Source organism: Aspergillus chevalieri, chromosome 3 (genome assembly GCF_016861735.1).
Source record: "Aspergillus chevalieri M1 DNA, chromosome 3, nearly complete sequence".
NCBI classification, from domain to species: Eukaryota; Fungi; Ascomycota; class Eurotiomycetes; order Eurotiales; family Aspergillaceae; genus Aspergillus; species Aspergillus chevalieri.
This window is the reverse complement of record NC_057364.1, coordinates 2,363,927-2,387,628: the sequence shown is the minus strand read 5'-3', so window position 1 is coordinate 2,387,628 and position 23,702 is coordinate 2,363,927. Positions and strand designations below refer to the sequence as shown.

General features: G+C 45.6%; 5 protein-coding genes across 5 annotated transcripts; 2 read left to right on the top strand and 3 right to left on the bottom strand.

The window, feature by feature from the left end:
* Nucleotides 1-9,815: 9,815 nt before the first annotated feature.
* On the top strand, nt 9,816-10,421 carry ACHE_30835A (uncharacterized protein; the record flags this gene model as incomplete). Its single annotated transcript, XM_043277496.1, has 1 exon — nt 9,816-10,421. The coding sequence occupies one exon, from the start codon at nt 9,816-9,818 to the stop codon at nt 10,419-10,421; it is 606 nt and encodes a 201-aa protein (XP_043135370.1).
* A 3,317-nt stretch (nt 10,422-13,738) lies between these two features.
* ACHE_30834S (uncharacterized protein) lies at nt 13,739-14,290 on the bottom strand (the record flags this gene model as incomplete). Its single annotated transcript, XM_043277495.1, has 2 exons — nt 13,739-14,152; nt 14,204-14,290. The coding sequence occupies 2 exons, from the start codon at nt 14,288-14,290 to the stop codon at nt 13,739-13,741; spliced, it is 501 nt and encodes a 166-aa protein (XP_043135369.1).
* Nucleotides 14,291-14,866: 576 nt separating this feature from the next.
* On the top strand, nt 14,867-15,867 carry ACHE_30833A (uncharacterized protein; the record flags this gene model as incomplete). Its single annotated transcript, XM_043277494.1, has 2 exons — nt 14,867-15,389; nt 15,446-15,867. The coding sequence occupies 2 exons, from the start codon at nt 14,867-14,869 to the stop codon at nt 15,865-15,867; spliced, it is 945 nt and encodes a 314-aa protein (XP_043135368.1).
* Nucleotides 15,868-18,411: 2,544 nt separating this feature from the next.
* Nucleotides 18,412-21,600, bottom strand: ACHE_30832S (uncharacterized protein; the record flags this gene model as incomplete). The annotated part of the gene is made up of 15 exons (XM_043277493.1): nt 18,412-18,640; nt 18,706-18,835; nt 18,899-19,020; nt 19,085-19,283; nt 19,334-19,549; nt 19,595-19,771; nt 19,826-20,006; nt 20,063-20,259; nt 20,309-20,530; nt 20,579-20,780; nt 20,834-20,930; nt 20,981-21,222; nt 21,270-21,358; nt 21,407-21,443; nt 21,505-21,600. The coding sequence occupies 15 exons, from the start codon at nt 21,598-21,600 to the stop codon at nt 18,412-18,414; spliced, it is 2,436 nt and encodes an 811-aa protein (XP_043135367.1).
* A 1,580-nt stretch (nt 21,601-23,180) lies between these two features.
* On the bottom strand, nt 23,181-23,687 carry ACHE_30831S (ankyrin repeat domain-containing protein; the record flags this gene model as incomplete). The annotated part of the gene is made up of 1 exon (XM_043277492.1): nt 23,181-23,687. The coding sequence occupies one exon, from the start codon at nt 23,685-23,687 to the stop codon at nt 23,181-23,183; it is 507 nt and encodes a 168-aa protein (XP_043135366.1).
* Between the last annotated feature and the right edge of the window lie 15 nt (nt 23,688-23,702).

Here is a 23,702-nt window from a genome sequence, read left to right as displayed (position 1 = left end):
AGCTATCTAGGATCCTATATAAGACCGTAGCTACCTAACAGAGTATCCTAAGCGAATGTGCGGTTTTAATAGCAATAAGGGCAAAGGAATGAATAAGCTGCTTGCGCCATATGATATCAGTGAGGCATCAATCAGGCATCAGTTGGTATTGTTCGGTAAGGAACCTCGATATTCCGACACACCCCCCCAGACTGGCATCTTAGCCAGTCTGTTTTAGATGAACTCAGTAAGCCCAAGTAGTCGAATGAAGTTGTGGAATCGCTGGCCGGTCAGAAGCTTTGTCAGGCCATCGGCAGGCATATGAGAGGTCGGAATCCAATCAATGAGGACGCGTTTGGACTGTGTTTCTTGACGAAGCCAGTGTTGATGAATATCAACATGGCGAAGCTTCGTCTGAATGGCTGGATCATCCTTGCAAAGGATTCGAATGGTTTGCATGTTGTCGCATTTGATAGATAGCTGATGTTCAGGATCAAATCCAATGGCATTGAATAAGCGCTTCCACCATTGCAAGGTCTTGCCGGCTTCTGAAATAGCAAGGAGTTCAGCTTCGGTAGATGATGTAGTAATTGTCTTTTGCTTGGATGCTCTCCAATCAATCGGGCCCCCATATAGGGTGGCTAGATAGCCTTCAGAACTATGGCGGTCTGAATGATCATCGAAAGCAGCGTCGCTTGAGGTAACAAAGCATTCAGATGGCTTGATGGCATCTCTATTCGCAGTAGCTGAATACTTAATTCCCACTTTCTGTGTATAATTGAGATAGGCTAGGACTCGGTTAGCGGCCTCAAAATGCTCCGATCCAGGGTTTGTCATGAATGTAGCCAGGTGCGATGCTATCTTTGCAACATCAGGGCGAGTAGCGATTGCAGCATAGTTGATTGATCCAATCTTTTGTTGGTAATGGTGTATATCTTTCAGAGAAGCAGTGCCATCATAGGTTGTGAGCGCTTTGATGGCAGGCGTTGAGGCATGTTTATCCTCCATATGAAAGCGACTGACGATTTTCTTTATATAGTCGGTGCTATTCAGATGAACCACCTGATTGACCCGGTCGCGGATAATCCTAACGCCTAAGAAGACATCACCTTCTCCTTCATAGCGGAGCTCATACTGTGCTTGCAAAGCAGAGGCAATTCGTTCTGCTTCCTGTGTCTTGTCTGGATGGTAGACAAACAGTAGATCGTCGACATAGACCAATAGAATGATTCCATTTCCTGTAAACAAGCATGGTTCTTCATTGACTGGTTCCAATCCAATTCGGCGTAAAGTTTGGGTCAATTCATTCTGCCATAATCGTGGAGATCGACGAAGTCCATATAGAGCTCGGAGTAATCGTAAAGCATAGCCAGGTTGTGATCTACCAGGTGGCATCTCCACATAAACCACCTCATCCAATCGGCTATTAACAAAGGCGTTGATGGCGTCAAACTGCTTCATATCCAGGCCGAATGCGGCAGTGAGTGCCATCAAGGTTCGGAAACAGCGGGCAGCTAGGGTAGCAGCCCTAGTCTCGGCATGTGTAAGCACTTGTTTGTTCCCTTGCACACACAATCGTGCTTTGACTTTCTTCAGGAACCCCTCATCATCAAACTTATATGCATATACCCATATGGTTGGGATCACATATGCGTCATGTGGTCTTCGCACCTTGGTCCAGGTTCCCTTGCTTTCTAGTGTCTTCAGTTCCAGTTCCATTGCATCAATAAACCATTTACTGAGCGGATTCTTCATCATTTCTCGATAGTTCTTTGGAGCATCAGGCAGATCTTTGCGATGGAGTTGAATTGTCGGTGTCGGGATCGAATCTGTGAAGGAATCCACAAAATTCAGTGGCTTTGGTGTTTTCTCCCATCCTAGTGAGAAACCCTGGCACATAGCAAAGACATCATGAACCACAGGATTCCTTTTGCGCTTCCCAGAGACAATATATCTGGGATCGAGATCTGCAGAGATCTCATTAGCTCGCTGTGCTGTGTTCTGGCTTCGGCTAGACTGATCTATCTGATCTACTTCACCCCCGCAGCATCCAGTGGGTTGCTGCTTCCTTCAAGTTCAGTGGATAGTTGCTGTGCTGCATCATCAGGATCAGGCGGAGCCCTATCGCTGGGTGATGGGATGAAGAAAGAGTCCATGTGAGCAGGTTTAGGTGAAGCTGGCAATGAGTCTCCAAAGGCACCTGGAATCTCCATTTGGCTAGCATTCTGTGGAGATTCTGGCATAGGTGTATGATCTGGTGTCATAAGCGGCTGTGGCAGCAGATCATTTCGTTCCATGTCATGGGCACCATGGTGATCCAATTTCGGGTTAGAAGAATCCTCATTGGTTTGAGTGTGTGGAATAGAAGGATGTGACTCGCGATTTCCTTCATACAAATCATCGAAAGTTGGTTCAGTATCCAACTCAGCATCGGCTTCTCGGATAGCAGGTGGTAGCTGAATTGTTTCAACTACCTGCGGCGGCAAACTAATCGGTATATCTTGTGGCTGTGGTAGATCCGGATCATAAAATAGAGATTCATCGAAGACGACATCTCGCTCATTGAAGACCTCTTGATGGCGTGGACTCCATATCTGCCATATGTTGGAAGCTATGAATCCAACAAGGTAGCCAATCCAGGCTCGCGGAGCCATCTTTCTACTTTGAGGAACTCGTGCATCTCTGACATAGGCACGGCATCCAAAGACTCGGAGATTGGCTATATTTGGCTTTGTGCCTAGCATGCGTTCATGTGGCGTTGTCCAAACATGTGATCCATCAGCAGTGGCGATCCATGCAGGTGTTCGGTTTATTAGATATGTGGCAGCCTGAGCTGCAAGCGGCCAAAGCACTGCAGGCAATCTAGCAGCAATCATCATTGATCTCATCTTCATGAGGATCACCCCCCCAGCCCTTTCAGGCTTTCCATGTTGTGAATCAGCATAGCGGGCTGAGTGAAGAATCTGAATTCCTTCATCTTGTGCAAAGAGGGTATAAGCAAGGCCTAAAGAAGTATCATTATCGGAGAAGAAAACCTTGACTGTGGTGTTAAGCTGCGTCTTCGCCCAATGAACCAATCCCTTGAAGGCTCTGATTAGGCGAACTTGATCTTTGTTTGGCATAGTGACAGCTATATGCCAACCAGTGGCACTGCATATAAAGTGCAGGCAAAAGCGATCTCCATTGTAAGCAGTCGGAGAGTTGCTGAAGAAGTCAAAATAGACTTTCTCCCATGGAGCATTTGCTGGTGGAATAAATCTTCTTGAGATTTGGCGTTGTGATTTTGCAAGGTTACATGTTTCACACTTTGCAGAGACATTTTTATGACGGCATGGGGGTAATGAGACCCCTTCAGTAGCAGCAGTGAGGTGATCAACTGCAGCAGTTCCTGCATGAGCTAAGCGTGCATGCCATAGCTCAGCGTCTGCGGTTGAATGTGGAGGAAGTTCTGACTTCTTATAATTTCCTTCTTTGGCGGCTGTGAAAGTGTTTGCAGTGATAGGAGCCTCATCGGCAAGGCTTTGTGGGTTGTATTCAATCACATCCTGGGCGTACTTTGAATGCAGCTGACAGATCATTCGACCATGGCCATCCTCAAGGCAATTGAGTCTACCATTCAAGTAAATTCCTGCTTGCTTTGCCTTGTACATGGATACAGTGTTGGTATGAAGACCAGGCACATAGGCGACATCTTGCAGTCTCAGTGTCACTTGGCCTTCAGGAAGGGTTCCATAGATCAGAACAGTTCCAAAGCCCAAAATTGGCGTCATAGTGTTTCCAAATCGTAATACACTTCCATCCATAGCTTCCTCTAGATGTTGAAAGCGGCTCAGATTGTTGCACACATGCGCATCAGATCCTGTATCTGCGATCCAGCTGTCTTGAAGCTCATAAACAGATGAAGATGGAATAGTAAGCGAGGTATGGAGGGCCAATGTGTGTACTCTTCCTTGTGGCGGTCCTGCTTGCGGAGCAGGTGCGGGAGCAGGTAGATGACTATTACCAGTCTCTTGAAGAGCACGATCCAATGCAGCCTGAAGTGATGGATGTTTTGGTTGACTGAATTTGGCTTGTGTAGTTGGATCAGGAGTCCATCCAGCAGGTCTTGAGGCAGGATTCACATATGGACAGCCAGTAAAGCGGTGGTTGGCGCCACATAGGCAGTTGGTCCGTTTATCAGTGCGCTTAGGAGCTTTGCTGTTTGATGATCCATTTCCTTCAGAGCGACCCTGGAAGATGCCAAATGCATTGTGCTGCTTCAGGGATTGGGCCTTATGGATAGCGTATTGTTGTTCAAACTGGTGGATCTCGTTTGGTAAATCTATCTGATCCTCGGAGCAGTTGATAGTTGCAGCACTCCTAATAGCGGCGAACATGGGCATGATTGGTTGAATGGCGCCATGGAAGTGGATCAAGGCTTGCATTTTGTTAACAGAGTAATTAGGACAATTCCTTGCATCAGTAAGGAAGTCCCTCCATTCTTGAAACCACTTTTCAACTGACTTATTCTTGTTCGGTGTTCTGAGAAGCTCATACTTCTGGTTTAGCTCCAGGAATCGGGATTGAACAGACTGCTGGAAACTGGAACGTAGTGTCCTAATGATCTCTCGGATAGACAGATTTGAATCAAGTCCCAATCTGTGGTTGCTAGGGATAGATTCAAGAATAGCGGTGCGAAGGGCTAAGAAGTCCTTGCGGCCTTTATCATGGCGTCGGAGGTCAAAGTCGTACTGGCGCTGGTATTCTCTCCAGAGTTCCATTATGCCTTGATCATGAAGCTGACGAAGATTTTCAGCTCCCAGGTCTTGGGGTTTAGGTGGAACAGGAGGCTGAGGCTCATGTGTGTCTCCATCTGGATTCACATACTTCCAGATATCTCGGGCAGTAGCTATATCTTCCACCTGCTTTATCCAGAACCACCAATCGCCTGGCTTAGCCAACACGATTGAGACCTTGGCGTATTCGGACATTGTGGAAGCGTAGGCAAATGCTGATGTATTCCTTCTGACTGATGCGTTCCCTGAGGCGTATTTGGAGCAGGATGAAGCTCTATAAGCTAAGAGCTTCGCAGCGAACGGGTAGCAATGAAGCGGTTTGCTATCCAGGTGTTCGAACAACACGCAGCGTTGTGTAGTTCAATAGGCGAATTCCGAATGTGTTCAGGGGTAGCGGTACAGCAGTCGCAGGAGGCGTCGATATGCGTAGGCGACTTCCTATAGCTGTTTTATATGCTTTTTAACGACTTTCTTCGAGGCAACCCGGGCTCATAACTGTTGGAGTTGCGGCTTAGTCAGGGTCGAAAGTACGTATCGAGCGTATATGGTTGAGGTCTCTGATTTGTGCAAATGAAGCTATCTAGGATCCTATATAAGACCGTAGCTACCTAACAGAGTATCCTAAGCGAATGTGCGGTTTTAATAGCAATAAGGGCAAAGGAATGAATAAGCTGCTTGCGCCATATGATATCAGTGAGGCATCAATCAGGCATCAGTTGGTATTGTTCGGTAAGGAACCTCGATATTCCGACAGTACCCATCGGGTCACGTGCTTGACCGCCCTCGCTTTCTGCCGGTAGACATATAGCTAGCCTTAGTCAATAGGCACCCAATGGAAAGATCCATCCATCACCAAAAAAAAAGTGATGAAAGTAACGATGGATCAATAGTCGGCCCGATTCCTAACGGCCTGGTTACTGAAAACGGAAGAATTGAGGTATATAAATAGGGACGCAATAGCCATATTTCTTAGATGGCTAAGCACTCATTCTACTATCAAGGTGTCTACAGCTTTCAATATAATACTTTGTCATATAGCCTCGTGCAGTCCGGATTATCAACTCCCCGATTCCCCGATCCTGAGCTATCCGCTCCTTTCAAAAAGTGGACCCAACCTCGCATCCAGCAGGTGGAATGAGGCAGAAAGTTTCCGTATGGCGCCGTTAGAGCTAGCTTTCGACTCTTGACCGCCCTCACATAGGCCCAATTAGGTCGTCCGACGGGCCACCCATCCAATCAAGCATTGCCTACCCAAAACCAGCGCGGTCCCACCGGGTAGCGCCCAGTCCGTCTGTTCGAGAACTTACTTGGCAGTCAATATGATGACGGTGTACACGGTCGCAGACGCCAATCTAGCGTGCATAGATTGACAAAGATAAATGGCAACAAAACGGTGGTTCCTTATAGGTTGTTATTGAGCCCTATTTGACGGATGTCGAGAATTTGCTGTACTATTGTAATGCCAAGTTTTCAGGAATATAACCTTGATTTGGAAACTGGCGGGTATTGGGATCCCAGTTTTATTGGTAGAAGAGAAAGTCATTGTGATGATAATGGGGGACGTTACAGTGAGCCTCATGGTACGATCTCAATGTAACTAACCCAAAGACAACCGTCGGTCCTCTCTTGGAGTTAATTATCTCTATAGAATGAAGGCCTTCTGGGAATATTTTCATCAACTGCTCAGGATGGATATGGTGCCGTCGTGGATTGGCTCACAGGATTAATGATTCATTGGTCTCCCACAGTTGACTGCTTTGGGTATCAGTATGTATGCCGCATCAGTCATTGTACAGCTTGTGCTATCTATCCTTCAAAATGCTCGTACAGAAGCAATCGAAATTATCCTGGCTTTGATAATTCTTTTCCCTATTACAGAATAGTTGCACGTGGTTGACGTCATGTTTGTTGAGAATTCTGGAAATTGATTCAAAGCCGGCTGTTGTTTAACTTTCCTGCAGATCATGTCAAGAGCATAGAGTATTCTGGTTTGAGGATTGATTTAAGACTTTTTCTCCCGGATAATTGTGGTCTATCATCCTTTCATCTTTTCTTCTCTACAATCTATCTTGCCGAGCCACACACCTGCGACCTGAGATCGTACTATTTTGTCTGCATCTTCCAGGCGCTTGCCTCTTATCATCTGTAATGTCATCTGTTGGCATTGAACCATCAATAAACGATCCTTGGAGGGCTACCCTTGATCTTTCGTCTATAGAGGATCCGCTCGGGAACTTGACGTCACCGGCTCTCTCAGCATGGGATTGCCAACCCATTCAGGACCTGTGCATTCCTGGCTTGGAATTGGACTCAATTCGAGGGGATAGCACTTGTAACGTCTTTCTGGACACGCCACTAAGTCTTAATGATAGCAATTATTGACGTTATCCAGTCAGGGGCGTCAAAAGATCAGATCCGGAAAGTGATCTTCCAGAGCTCAGCCGATGATGCAAAACCAACGGCCAATAATATCTAAAGGAACACAGAAAGGATGTGGTGACAGAAAACAATGCTGGTGTCTTTCACTTCTGGTGGCTCGCATTGGTGGAAAAGCAGTGGCTGATTGTTTTGAGTGGGACCTCCATGGATATTTGATATTTTCCCATGAACAGACAATGATCCACCATCACTGTCAACATGAATCTCCTAGTTGATAGCACCTCTCCATAGATTTATTAAGGTGCGGTTTATGATATGTGCATCTAACGATTAGTCTGATAATCTGATTGCATAACAGCTTGGAACCATTCACGAAGTTCTTTTTGGCTTGCATTTGGATAGAGGCGTTTTCGGGCTCGGAGGGAGATTTTTTGGGAGGTAGGGATGGACTTCCGTGGTGGCATATTAGCTAATTTTCCACCCCGTTATAACGAGATTTGTATGGGAGGACCCAGAGAAGTTAACGAGACTCGTAGTTATTATTATTATTATTATTATTATTCATACACGCATCTGTCAGCCCTATAGGCCGAGTGGCGGCAGGTCCTGCGGGGCAGCCGGGTAAGCCGCCGTAATGGTAGTCGCTATGTACATCGTCGCCTTTATACACATATCCTGATATCTCATTCCGCTTGTTGCATATCCCGTGCTACTGTTTTTGTGCTGCTGTTCCCATGGCCACGAAGGTCTATGGGCCTGTTGGATACTATCTCGTTTCCTTCCCTACTTCTGCAAGCGTTTAACCTCAGCTGCACTATGCTGCCAGTTGCTTCGTGTCCGTTGTTGTGACTCGGTATGTGGTTGGTAGCGTCTGAAACTGGCTTAGGAGGCCTGTGTCAAGCATAAAGCGCACTGCCTTCGGTACCAGGTCCGGCCGTGTCAGGTAGGCCCGGTAATCCAGCTCCCGCCTTGATCCCTGTGTAAGATGGCGCATCCGGGGTCCTGCCTGGTTTGTACAGTGAAGGAGAACATGGCGTATATCTTGAAGGCCACGTCCACAAGAGCATTCAGTTGATTCCATAGCGTTAAAGGTACCAAGATAACTAGCCAGCGCAATCTTCCCAGTTTGCATTTGAATGAGGACTGATGTGGCGGCTCTTCGTAGGCCTTGATATAGTTGCATCGGTGCTTTTGAGGGTTCTTTCCATAGACGACGGAGGGAGTTCCCATGGGTGGAGGTAGCCCATTCAGACTTCCATGCACTTGCTGCTTCTATGCGGAGGGTTCTTCGGATGCTAGCTTTGAGAGTGAGCTCTTCCACACCGCTGGGGTTGGGTGCTGGGGAATTAGCGGCTTCTTTTGCAAGAGCATCGGCATACTCATTGCCATAGATGCCTTCATGACCCGGGAGCCAATACAGCTGTATATCCCAGCCGCGCTCCTGTAGTTGAGATGCAGTGCGTGTAATCTTGCTCAGGATATATTGGCCAGAAGACCTTCCTGGAGCTGAACATGCTTGAATTGCCGCCTGATTGTCTGTAAAGATGATTGCTGTATAGGCCCGATGGGAACGTTGTGATGTCAGTCTGAACATGTTGCCTATTTGGGTGAGAGCCATCTCCATGCCTCGCAATTCCGCTGCATATACAGTATGAGTAGCTGGGAAACCAATGTGAGCTGCCTGGCGCCCTAGAGGTGAAACCACTGCTGCCCCAACTCCCTGTTCTGTCAAGCTGCCATCTGTGTATGCAATGATGTCAGCGCCGAGACTCGTAGTAACGGGGTTTCTCGTTATTTATATGGGAAAATTAATGTGGGTAACGTGGCCATCTCGTTATAGCGGGGATCTCGTTATAGCGGGGCTCGTTATAACGAGGTTTTACAGTAATCTGTATTGGTTACGAACGCCGCGGCCCGGGTTCGAATTGTGCCCTGGCCCGCCCCGGGGGCTTCTGAACCCGTGGACCCTAATCACCATGATCCACTGCTGAGGCACTCGCATCAAGTATAGCACTTGTAGGGCCCGCCTTGAACCAACACTAAAGTCCCTGGCTATTGGATACAAACTCTAACTCATCTGTATGTCTCAAATCTTTCTATTGGGTCCTATAAATCCGCTCCAGGTCGAACAGGGATACTGACTTGCTTTCTCGGAGAATGAAGACCTGCCCACGTAGGACCTTGACCCTTATAGGTCGAGATGCCGTTTTACGGGCTTTTGCTTAGGCATCTTGCTCTTGTTTCAGCTGGCACATTTTGCTAGCGCATATTGTGGGTTGATTAGAGGCCGATATTGATGCCTCATGGGGCTGTGCCGTCGCAAAAATTAGGACGAGGCTATCCCACGAAATTACTACCTCTTCAAGTATCAAAGCGGATGTACGTGGAGACCAGGAAACAAGATATCGGTAGGTCAGTAAATACCTCACTAAATAGGTTGAGCTGAAAGTCGGTTCTAGGCATGGCTCATGCACTTCCTCCTCGGGTATTTTACCAGCGAGAATGCCAGAAAAAAACGCTTCTTGATTCCATAAAAATTTTAACAATTCAACCCTGTGAATCTCCATCCTACTTCAATATATTCCCTCGATGATGTATCTGGCAACTCTTTTTTGTTTCTGCATTTCCGCTGCCTCCGCAGTCAAGCATTATGGCTTGACACCCACCGAGGACGTGAGGAACATGGTTGACCATCATGTCCAAGCGTTGTCGGGCAATGACATGAACCTCACCTCTTTGTTCACGACAGACCACCTTCATGCCCATGATGGAGCCGACTTTTTGGCAGCGGAGCTGGGCATCTTCAACAAGACTATTGCCGATATTTTCGCCTCACATGTGTCCAGCTTTGAGAACAGTCCCATTCAAGCCAGAAGCTCTATCAACGGCAAATGCCAGGGCCATGGCAACATTGAAGATAGCCTGAGCAGCCTTCAGATTAACACCATTTGCTATGCTATCGCGAGTGGTGCAGCCGGCGGTGTCACCGCAGTCGTTGGTGTCGTTGACAGCAAGGTTTGCGTTGAGGCTGGTACTGGTCATCCCCTGCCCTCGTGTAAGAGTATTTTTGCGTTCATCAATACCGCTGGCACGACATTCACTGGTGGCATGGTCAACACTTATTGCCCTCAATTCCTCAGTCTCTTTGTGTCATGCCATGGCTCTGATACACAGGCCACTGCACGAAGCAACAAGGCCTTTGAGATGACTGGATTCAACACTCAGAAAGACTACAACTGCAAGGAACCCCATCAGGGTGAGCAATGCGTTGCGACAACTGTCCAGTAAAAGCTTGCTGGTATATACATGGCTCTACTGAGTATATCCTACTTTTGAAGCCCATCAAAGTGTCAGTTGTGCGAACAACCTTGGAAGTCGCTAGGGAGTTGGTATCTTGGATATGCATATATACTCCTTTGTATATAACAAGCAGTGAAGCATCTCAGAAATGGCATCTTGCACATAACAGTAAATTATCAATCATCTCGCAATAAGCGCACACGCCCTCCCGAGGTCTATAATAATGGGACCATGGCTATTCTTCATCATTAGAGCCCATGATACTCTCGACGCTTCGTGTCTAATCCAAGTCAACATCCAGAGTAAATAGTAAGTAAGGCTCTCAGCCCCGCATGCTTCGGGCGGGTCAATGCCTGCATTAGCGAGACTAGTGGGCCCGAAGGATCCACAGATGAATTGCTGCCTGTGCCAGGTAAGTGGTTTGCGGCATTTCTTGATTTTGTTTCCAAATTTTGAACTTTCAGACTCGGGCGGTCGGGCGGAATCCACTCCAGTCTATATAATCCAACCATAGCCCCCAGCAACACCTGGGCAGCCTTCGACTCGGCAGTTCCGACTCAATATTGCATCCACACCGATACCATCCATGTTCTTTGACACTGGAAGTATCCTATGAAATTCCATACTCTTCTTCGAACGATATCCCACACATTATCTACCAATCTTGGAACTTAGAAGACAAGTGAAATACTGCTTGGATATTGGTAGGCAATAACGATTTTCATTTGATTAGATTAGTAACTTGAACTCAATTAACACCCTAGTGCTTAATTTAGTACATGGATTGTGTCACATTATCATATTTTGCAATATGAAGACCGAAGACAACAGCAGATTCGCCCCTTCAACTCATACTCCTAGGCCCCAGGGCCCTTCATGGCGAGGTTCTGCCGAGGCATTCATGATAAGCGGCGTGACTTTTATGATCACTCTCTGTATCAAAGATGCTATCTTTAAGTCTGACAGCTTTTTCATTCAGTGGGGGGTTTATGCATCATTATACACGTTGTTTAATTTTCTGTACCAGAAGGTCCTCCAATCTATTTAAACATATTTATTATTTTTGCGAATCAGGCTATCGCATGAGAAATGCCTCCATATATAATACCTAGGTAGCTTAAATCAATTCCAAGGTTTGCATCCAGGTAGTGTGGGCGTCGCGTGTCTCCCCAACGGCTTTGCCGTGTGACGGGTCGCATCAGTTCCACATCGGGGTCGAGGCCACAGATGACCCGGATCATGTCAGTGTCGAGTTGCAGGGGATGATATGGGTGAGAAAGGTGCGGGGGCTGGCGTGCTTCATGATCAACATATGCTGCTCCTTGCTTACCCACGCTGTGGACGACATCAGCCACCAAGCTAACAGGATAAAATTCAGACTCCATGGAAGGACTCACCACTCTCATTGATCACTTTACTACTTTGACTAGGTGCTGTGAGAGTGAAGCCATGTTTGGCGCCCACCTAACGCCGAGCCAACACTGGCTTTCGCTGAGGATGCAGTACCTGAAACTGGACTTGCTGTCACGGAGCATGGACACTTGTTAGCTGTATAGCATGTTTGATTACTTTGACCTGTTTGGCGTAGGACATTCACTGAGCCTCGCTTAAACCCCTCGCACACATTAGATAGCTCGTCGCCGGCAGGCCTGCCTCTTTCCTTTTCTCTCCTCATGTTAGAATTTCGTCAGATAGTCTACCAATAGATTCTTATTGAACGAGACCGTCACATCCATTGCCAGTGCTGTACCAGAACAACACCAATGTACCAACAATATCTGACAGGGAGCCACTGGTGAGCTTTCAACATAGCCTGAGGGTCAAGAGAGTTATCTACCTATTCCAGTACATGCAGATCTCATTGAGTTTTTCTGAGTGCCATTGCTGTACCACTTCTATTGAAGCTGGGAGACATTCAAGCCAGAGAGGGCCCAGGGAGCCCCAGATTCTCATGACTTGAGCAGAGCTGGGCCCTCAGCTCAAGCACATCACAGATGTAAATAGGTATCAATAACTCCTGACTGCTTACAGGCGGTGGAACAGTTCCTGTGTAGCCATGGACTAAAATTGGCTGGGACTGGTAACGAATAAATCCAAATCCGAATCTGAATCCGAAAGTTACCAACACTATCACTGATCATTTGTCAAGGGAAGATTTGATTGTGGCTATGTGCAGATGCCAAGATAAGTTGGTGTTTTGAAGTTGGAAAAGGACAGCCAATGATCAGTTGCTGTGGCATGCTATTAGATTGGAAAGATTTCAAAGGATTGAGATTACGCGGCGCTGCGCGATGTTGGGTGATGGCTCACCCTCATCTATAGCGCACTCACCCAAACTCACCCCTGGTCGCGCGACCGAAAAGCGACATCACCCTTTAACTCACCCGGGAGGCACCCACCGAACTATCATCCGCAGTTAAGCCACACGCCGGCCGGTTAGTAGTTGGGTGGGTGACCACCAGCGAATCCCGGCTGTTGTATGTTTTCCTTTTTTTTTCGCGCTCGAAACGAGCAGTATGCTAATTTAGCCACTGGCCAGTAGGCACGACAAAAAGAATATCTTTGTCTTACGTGCCGAGATCCAGGAGGCCTAACTGATAAAGTCCATGGGGTTGAAAATTCAGCGATCGAGATAAGTGACGAATCTTGTGTAAACTAAATTCATCCAAGCAAACCGACAAGGTCGATCGTACCAAATAAATTCCTACGAAATCTCTCTGAAATTTATTACTTCTGATCAAGATCTTTAAGATTATATCAAACATAAGTGATAATATGTATCATTATATAACTTAGTTAATATATGTTAGTTCACTTAGTCCTTAGATACGGGCTAGCTATTATTACGATAACTAGTTCCTGTAGAAGAAACGCATTCGATGAATATTGTGATGGCCCAACGCCTCAGTGACTGACATCGACAAACAATGCCATCCGATCAAGCAAAGAAAAGCACCTAGCGAGGCCACACAGCACTGATATAAAAGCCCATTTTCCCGTAGGTAGAATTCCTCTTCCCTTTTCTTCCCCAGATTCGATATTCTCATCGATGGCTACAATAGTTTAGGTAGGAATATCATTTTGTTATTATCTACTATTCCGAGCCCGTGACAAATTGACTAAAATAGGAAAAAGAAGAGAGAACACGCCCCCCTCAAACGAGCGAGGTACTTGTGGGAAAGAATTTGATCATCAAATTCATGTTGAGGGCCATAACCCAAGCCATAACAGCAGAATGAACACTAAAAAGCCCATGATAAACCAGATTGAAAGCTACTAATCAGACATGAACTCATCGCCCTTCTCTAGGTACACTTGCTGAACCCAGCCTCACCAATCCAAGACTTGTTATCATCCGGTTCCTGCTTAACCTCGCTATGAATCATGATACCACAGTAAACAGGCGTGCCCCCGGCATTCGCATACACAACACGAATAGGCGTGTGCGCTTGCTCATTAATCTTCTTGTCTGGGTTGATCTGCTTCGCACCCTGCCAGAAAACAGGGTACTCCAACAAATCGATGTTGGTCTTCTTGCAGGCAGCAGGGTCCCATTGAAGTTTGTCCGCGTTTCCAAATGCGTGCGGGTATCCAGTCTTGTCAGCGCCTTTGACACCGGCTCTTTGGACGAGGTTCTTGGCATCCTCGACGCTGACGGTCCAGGACTTGGAGGTGTGTTTGCTCTTGCTGGTGTTTGTTGCTGTGCAACGGACGGTGCCCTGGGTAGGTCAGTTATTGTTTGCTTCAATTGGGAGGGATTGGTGACTTACGCCTGCGCGGGCCTCGAGATCAACGGGAGTTGCGAGGATGGGGCTTGTAAGGAGAGCAAGAGGGATCAGGATACTAAACAGATGCATTTCGAGTGATTTAGAAGAGATTGATTGTCGTGAGATAAATTCGTTATTAGATTGGCAGCTTGATGATTGAGATGGTTTCTCCTCGACAGGAAAGAGATTCTGCTTTATAGCTTTATCTGACCATGTTATGAGAGTTATCATTAAATGCCTCATTGTCAGCCTCGAGATTCCTTCATCAACACAGCATTCATCACATGGATAATCCTTTCTTTGGGGCAGTCACTATCAAAAGGATGAACCAGGACATCAGTACAAATATTGACATGGAGTTTGTGATAGCTATTACGATTCGTTGATACGGGAACAGGCTGCCCCAGCTGCTGAATTCCTTTCAAACTCGCCATCGAATAAAAAAAATCCTTAAGAACATGGCGATCTGTTGAAAATAGCAGCGAAGGATCAGTGTTGCTTATGGGCGGAAGATCGACGCTGCACGCACAGCCCCCGCAGCGCCCGAGTTGATACGGCTGAATCGACCGCTAGGTTGACACCTCTTCTCTCGCTCTTTCTCTTAACCCTGAGAGATCCGTCCACAGAATTCCATGCAGTATACGTACAAGGCTCAGGCAACCCACCATGTCGAACTCAGACTACTCAGAGGAGTTCGAGGACAAACCACTCCCTTTGAACTTGTATGACGAAAATGACGATGAGAGAGATCTCTGGATCAAACCAAGACTAGAGAGCCTGGCCAATGGGACTCTAACTCCCAATCAGCTGGCAATTGATGTCGACACCAGAATCACAGAGGATACAAACCGGAAACATGACGAGTTGATGAAACGGCCCGACCCCTGCCATCTGACTGAGGAAGAAGAAGAAGACGAGATGCACATAGTGCCCCGTCCCAGATACCACATTTCTCCATTGTTTTCGGCCATTGTGCGCCTCTGCACGGCCTTTCCGGCCTGTCACCCGGGACAGACTCGAATTGTTGAATTCCTTCTCGCACTGCAATCCCTTCCCCGCCATGAAATCTATGCAGGTCTGCCCCCGGAGGACCCGAGCGAGCCGTATCTGACGGTGCCACTCTGGCGTTTTGAGGAGGAAGAAGGACACTGGCAGATGTTTCCAACTTACTTCCAGGAAGAGATGAAAGGTGCCCATCCCTCCCTAACTAGATTCGCGATCACTCATCTGAAACTGGCTTTCTAGTATGGCTCGCTCCGTACCGCTTGCGGAACCTCAACGTTGCCATGGCCCGATTGACTGCCCTGAAACTCTGCAACTGCGCTAGGTTAAGCGCTCTTCTCTATATTCTGCCATCAAATAACGAATATCCGGATCTGGAGAAGCGTCCCATCGATGGGCCAAATAAGCTCGGCAACAACTTGATTGCAGCTGCCCAGTGGATCCTGCCACAGGAAGAGGGCCAATTTGTCTATCAAGAGTGCAAAAAGTTTGAAAGTGATCCGGAGTGGAGGAAGATCTGGTGTATGGCGCATTGGAGGGAATGGAAGCGTCAGTTTGCTTTTGTTGCGGGGGATGAGCGATTCGCTGTGAGGTACAGGGAGGTGGCTGAGCGGGCTTATCGTCAGATGCTTGTATACGAGGAGGAAGATACCAAAGGCCAGTAGCAATTATCTGTGTAAATGGAATATATCTTCGACGTTTGAATCTATTCCATACACCTTCCCCTTGATATCTGGCCCTAAATCTAGCCGGTGAGAGTCGCTAAAGGCTACACCTGCATCCATAATACCTAGATAAAGGGGATTCCTGAAATACGTAATAAGTAACCTACCGCACTACGTTCCTAAAATATCCCATGTAAAACAGTAGAGTCGCGGATAAAGTCGTATCCTGACATTAGTTAACGTAATCGGACACCGAGCGAGCGGGGACACCGAGCGAGCGGCACGTCCGCCAACTTCTTCGTTTCATCAAATTCAACCACCAACATTTCCTCCAATATGCCATATTCAGCTGTTCAACAAGAAGGTAGAATATTGCTTGCTATTGATGCTTTAAATAAAAATCAAATTAGAAGCATTCGGGATGCTGCAAATGCATTTGATGTCAAATACTCTACCCTGAAGCACCGTGTGCGCGGTCGTGTTTCCAGAGTTGATTCCACCCCAAATGGCCGAAAACTCACAACCACAGAAGAATCTACCCTTGTGAACTGGGTATTAGCTGCTGATGGACGTGGTCTACCTCCTAGAATCAGCACTGTGTGTGAAATGGCCAATCTATTACTATCAAATCGGTTGAAATCAGCTCCTTCAATTGGCACAAAATGGGTGCAGCGCTTTATCAACCGTCATAAGGAGATCAAGTCAAAATACAGCCGCAGATATGATTATCAACGTGCTCTTTGTGAAGATCCAAAGATAATAATGGATTGGTTTCAGCTGGTTCAGAATACTATTGCAAAATATGGCATTGTTGAGCAGGATATCTATAACTTTGATGAGACTGGCTTCTCCATGGGAATGGCATCAACTGCAAAGGTATGCCCCCAGTAATCAATATATTGATCATTGAATCTATATTAATTATTATCAGGTCATTACTTCTCAGGTTCAAAGCCGTGCAAAAGCCATACAACCAGGAAATCGTGAATGGGTGACTGTCATTGAGGCCATTGGTTCAACAGGCTATCTTCTTCCTCCATTGATTATCTTCGCTGGCAAGCAACACCAATCTACTTGGTATCAGCATATACCTGATGACTGGGTCATTGGAGTCAGTGAGAATGGATGGACAAATGATAAGCTTGGAGAGCTCTGGCTCAAAGAGGTCTTTGAAAAGCATACCAAAATGCGTACAATCGGCACCCACCGGCTTCTGATTCTTGACGGCCATGGCAGCCATGCGACTGCTGCTTTTGACCATTTTTGCACAGAGAATCATATTATACCTCTTTATCTACCTCCACATTCATCGCATTTTCTTCAGCCGCTTGATGTTGCTTGTTTTGGGCCATTGAAACGTCTCTATGGCCAGCGGGTTCAGACTGCTATGCAGCTAGAGATCAATCATATTGATAAGGTTGATTTTTTGGCCGCTTACCAGCAGACACGCCCACAAGCATTCTCATTATCAAATATATGCAGTGGATTTGCTGCTGCAGGTCTAGTCCCATATAAACCTGAGAATGTACTTGATGAACTCCATATCCAGATGAAGACCTCTACACCACCGGGCAGTTCACATAGCAAAGAGTCGTCTAGTTGGACAGCAGAGACTCCCAAGACTACCAGGCAACTTCAGAAGCAATCTGAGCTTATCAAGCGCCTCTGGAGGCAGCGTACACACAGCCCACCAAGTCCTATCAGTCAGGCAGTTGAGCAAGTGGTCAAGGGTGCTCAAAGGGCAATGCAGAATGTGCTGCTTTTAGAGCATGAGGTTAAGCAGCTACGTGCTGCTAATAAAACCCAAAAGCGCAAACGGAATACTACTAGGACCTTTATAGCTGCTGGTGGTATTCTGACTGGCGCTGAGGGTCAGCAACGCAGTCAGGAAGCTGCTGATTTACTTGCCGGGGTGGTGGATGAAGGTGGTGAGAGACCACGAAAGCGAGCACCACCACGCTGCAGCAACTGCCATCAAATAGGACATATTAGATCTAGCTGCACTACTAGATAAAGCATTATTGTATATAAAAATTGCCTTGTTTTACTTGTTCTGTTGCTAGTTAACTTGCATTTTTAACTGAAGTAGGCGGACGTGCCGCTCGCTCGGTGGTGGTTGCAGGTGACCTGAGGTCAACTTTCTCCTCGTGCGGGACAAACTTGCTTATATAATGGTCTTGGCAGTCATGTGACCAACAACCGATCTTTACAAAATTTCCTCCCGCATGATCTCTGTCAGACTGATTACCAACATACTTGTAAAGTAACTACCGTACCATCACCACTACTACCACACTACTCTATATAGCTGCTCTGTCGCTGCTCTATTCAAAAAGAAAAGGATATTACTTTTTAAGCAATTAATAAGCGACAGCTTTATTAAGATCCAGTCTATGAGTTCAGAAATAGTATAGTGCCTCCGTAACAATTGAAACAGTTACCGTCAGTCCGAAATATATTTCTGCATGATACATTATACAGTTGCGCAACTTTTCTATTAAAGTGTTTACCAAGTGCTTGTGAACTGCTTATAAACCAGTTGAGTCATGTTGAGTCATGTTCCTGTATCCGCATTCTTCTCTCCATAAGATCAAGTTCCAACTTCTCATTTTGAAGTTGTTGCAGGCGAATATCCTCCTCTTGCTTTTTGAGATTAGCTTTCTTTTGTTGAAGCTCTATTTCAAGATTCTCTAGCTCAATCACTTGACGTCTCTGTTCAAGATTTAAGACATTTGTTGAAATAGTACGTCGAAGATCACTTGATCTCATTGACCTGATATTTGGTAAGTACTTTTGAAGCACTTTATGACTACTTGCGAAACACTTGTTGGGACTTACTCATTATCACCATTTCTTGAGGAGGTTTGTGACCTTGACCTTGTATTTCCTGGCAGTAAGGGTGAAGCTGATGAGCCTGATTCAATTTCAGATGAAATAGATAAGGCAGACCTGCGGCGCTTTCGGCTCCCTAAGAGTAAGGTAGTTAGCAAGCAGTTCACAAGGACTTGCAGAGCAGTCCTTCAATACATACTTTCCCGACTCATATGCCGAAGGTAGTTAGCTTCCATATTAGAAGTTCGGTATGAATGATGAATATTGAAGTCCTGAAAGTTATTGTACTGCACAATATCATCCCTATCTAGCTTCGCAGAACTAGGGTATATTAGTACTCTTCTTAAACAGTTGACAAGCAATTTGTAGGAGCTTAAGGACTTACTTCTTAACTGCCTGTACCAAAGTTAGATACTTGCCAGATGCATATGATTTCTGATGGGACTGCTCAACAGCATTTGTATGATTTCGCAGCACATCAAAGTAATGAGGTTGGATTTTAGAGCATGCTTTATTCAACCCAGCTTTGATTACTTTGCCTTTCTTTTGAACCGCCCAATTCTGGACATTAGCATTCTCATATGCTGAAGCAGTTAGTAACTCATTGTCAAGTAGTCAATAGGTGGTTACATACTTATCAGAAGATCTAATAATCTATCATAATCATCCTCTGATCTGCAGTCTAAAAGACTCATCATGCGGCTCCAAAGGGGAGAGCCTTGGTTATTGGTTCCAATAGCTTTCAAGATTGACCGTTGGAAATGAACCCTGCAGAAGACAATGATACGCTGTAAATGCCATATAATGTCTTGGTGTTGAGGATCAATTTCAGAAAGATATTGACCAAGTCCTAAGGAGTTAGTATGTGCTTTTCAAGCAGTTGATAGGTACTTACCAGTATATTGTTTCGAATCCATATCGACAATAATACCATGGATTCCAGACCCATGGATGGAATCAAAAAGAACTGGCTGAGAGGAGACCCTCTGGACTAGGTCAAAAACTCGCTTGAAAAGTAAATAATACCCCTCAGTAGAATCAGTACTGGTAAAGACTCGCAGTAAAGTAATAACTAGTGACTGAGTGGTTAGTAACTGCATACTAAGTGGTTAGGAATAATACTTACTTTTGCATTGGTCTGGCAGGAATGTAGCAAAAAGCACCTCATTAATATCTTTTGACCGTATTCGTTTATAAGACATATCAATCTCAAAAGATGAGAGACGTGAAAGAAGTTGAATTTGCTCTCTAAAAGCACATAGAACCATAATACCCTGGGGATCATGATAATATTCTTGGATATAATCCTAAGTGCTTGTTTAGTGCTTTCCAGTTGTCTTGAAAGTGCTTTAGAAATACTTACTTTTAAATGCCGGTCAGTATTTTGAAGGAAAATAAGGCCATTAATATCCTGTCCATTAGGATATGAAATAAGACGCTGCTTTTGAATTATTGCTGCAATTCGATCTTTATTACAAAAGCTAGAGTGAATCTCTGCTAATGTAGAAGCATTGTACTGCCGACAGAATTCTTCAAGTTGTGGATTTCGAAGAAATTGAGCTATGTAACTGGTTATCAACTACTCCACAGGTGGTTGGCTAGTACTTACCTGTTGTTAAATTAGGATCCCGAATTTGTTCAATAATCCTTTTCACACCCCCTAGAATCCTTTCAGGTGCCTTGCTTGGTGGTGGTGGTGGATGTTTATGAACCCCATGTGAAGTAAATATTATATATGGACATTGCTCTATATTTGTGGGTACTAGAGCATTGAAAATAACATCACAAGGGGTGTGCTTCAACCGACCAGACCCCTGAGGATGATCTCGATCTAATAACTGCTTAGTAACTGGTTATAAAGTGGTTAGCAAGCACTTACCGCAGTACTTTCGGCGGCTTGAGAGAGGTTCAAAAACACCACATTCTTCAGTAGCTGGCAAGATCTCTTTATTAAAAAGATCTTCAAGAAACTGCAAGTCTATGGCTGTATGTCCTTGAATTTGCCCCATATGATGTTTAGTTAAACCTCCATATGATCCATTTATACAGCCAATGAATGGGGCGTATTCTCCATGAACATCCTGAAGTAGTTAGCAATTACTCATTAACTCCTTGAGAAGCAATTATCACATACCATCTGGTTATATCTTTTAAAAACCGCTTTGCATGTTGGAAGTTGATCAATACAGGCATGGCCCTTCTTAAAGAAAGAAGCCTTTGACCGATAATAACTAAGACTGTATAAGTACTTGATAAGTAGTTAACGAGTAGTTAAGAGTACCTATATGCATTGCGCTTTCTGATATCAGACTCTAAGATCTGGACATCTTTCTGAGACTTTTGAATTTCTTGCCAAGTACCTTCATCAACAGATGTATGATGATAGGACTGGAGAAATGGGCTCAGGAATTCACATGCATAAATCCCAGAGCATTTCCATGTCCATTTCTTAACTTGAAATCCAAGAAATGGGCAGTAAACAGGTCTTTTTCGTCCAAAAGGCTGTCGTTTTGCATATTGAATCTAGAAATACTTAGTATCTGATTATTAAGTACTTGAAAAGTACTTACAGTATCTGGAAGATGTTCCATTTCAACCTGTGTTCGTCCTTTGGAAGCAATAACATATGTATAACCATGTATATGAGTTGTGGGATACTCTGGAAGATCATCAATATACTCAATATTCAATGTTGTAAGACCAGAACCTTTAGCTCTTGTAAGTGGAATAAGCATATCCGGTTCCTTTATCTAACTGGTTAGCAAGCAGTTGACAGCTGATTTGGAGGCAATCGGATAATTATACCTTGATTTCAGGGGAGATCTCAGCGCTTGGCTCGACAAAATTATTGCTGATATCGAATGGAGGCCCCTGGGAGTCCCAAGGGTTGAAAGAGTCCATTATTGCAACCGTTTGGTAACTAATTCCCAACTGCTTGGATATTCTTTGAATAGCAAAGAATTAAGAACGGAAATTGAATTTCATGCCTAAAGTTCAGTATTTAATTACCTCGTGCGGGATAAATCGGCTTAATAAGAGACTTGGCGCTCACGTGCGGGGGGTCTAGGCCGCATGAGCTCACCGCTTGGCTCATGCGACCTGCGTACACCGCTCGGTGTCCCCGCTCGCTCGGTGTCCGATTACGTTATTTTTTCTAGATCACTAAGCTTCCCGGTTCCGATCTGCCCGTCGTACAATATGTCCCGCACCGGGACCAGGGATTCCCCGCTTCCGCCTTCAAGCGTGGAAATACCCGACCCTTGACGTTAAATAGAGACACACACACACTACTACCACTACTATCTCTTCCCGTACCCTATTCAGTGGCCGTAATCCAGACGGCATCTTCAATGACCGTGTTCATCTCACAGAGATGATTGCTCTTCTTGGTCCTACACAACCTGAATTCCACGCAATGAGCAAAGTTAGTCCAGTATTCTGGGATGAACAAGGTAAGCCCTTCTTTTTCATCCACCAAGATTAAAGAAGATCCATCGACTAATTTAGTTCTATCTTGTAGGAAACTGGAAAGATCTGGCCTCGTCCGGTGATATATGCAGATTGGTGTTTTCAGGTCTTGGCACCAGCGTTGACTGCTCAAATAATATTCCACTCTGATTTGTTCGATTCACCGACTCACATAGTTACCCTCTCTTGTTTTACGCTGCAGGTACAGTGTTATGAGAGATACTACAGATTGGAACTAAAACACTAAACAGCAAGAATTCAGGTCCTCACGACGATCAGTGCTCTGGATACGTCTTGCGAATCTCTTTCGTCCACTGTTTCAGTGTGATATCTTCATCTCCCCATTGCACATAGCCCTTTGGCATGCTCCTCATTCTCTCAGCGTCCAACTTGGGCATGTAGAAATGATCGTGACTCGAATGGCAAATGTCCTGGCCACAACTTCCTGATATTGTGGCTCATTTGATATCTGAAAAGGTCGAAAATTTACTCAAGCAGGAATCAGTGTTGGATCTTTTGGAAGAATTCGGGGGCCTTACAATCGCAGTGCTTAAAGAGGTCGTCGGATACTTTCAAGGTTCCGAGGCGGAGTGCGAACGGTTGGTCGCTCTCTGTGTACAAGACACATTCGGAAATAAATTGATGTGCAAGCTCAACGGGATCTCAAGATGTAGACATTGTCAGGCAGCGTTCAATCTCCGGGTGGATAGCAGCAAAATGGATTTCGGGACAGTTCGATATGGCAGTTGTCGAACTCGTCATTAGTCGCACGATATTCCTTATAAATGGGCACATTTCATGGTGTCTACTTCCTCGGCTCAGCCTGCAGAGAGGCTTGAATGCAATAAAGTAATTAATTATAAAAATTTAGTTCGACGACTGCTCCATTGCAAAGTATTAGACACCGCATCCCGTACGTGCCCTTGAGATCATTAAATACAATTGAAGAAGCCAATCAAAAAGAGCTTCATCACTATCCCAGAATAGAGCCTCATATAACTATATCATCCCTGCTAGATAATCTGGCATTTGCTGTATGTCAAATCAAGCTGTTTATGGATAGCAGGGTCACCGATGCACCTTGCCCAATCCACAGCCGTTTTCCCACTTTGATCCTTGACCAATGGATTTGCTCCAAACTTCTTGAGCAAAAGCCGCACCCATTTTGAGTTCCTCATTTGAACTGCAAGATGCAATACTGGCCCAGGAATAAGTTCTCCTGACTCTTCAACTGGCTGAATCGTGTTGACGTCCACACCCTTTCTGTTTACCAGGTAGGAAAGCACATCCATGCGATCACTAGTCATAACATTAAACAGTGCATTGGTCCCCTTGACCTGAGCGCCGTGCTTCATGAGCAAGTCCATCATCTCAAACATCCCAAGGTGCGCTGTTGATACAATTGGAGGCCGCCCCCCATACATCCTGGGCTCATTTGGGTCGACGCCAGCATCAGCAAGGAGAAAGGATGCCAAGGGTATATTATCAGCCAGCACTGCATGAGCAAGAGCACTCCCCATGTGACTTAGATCGCT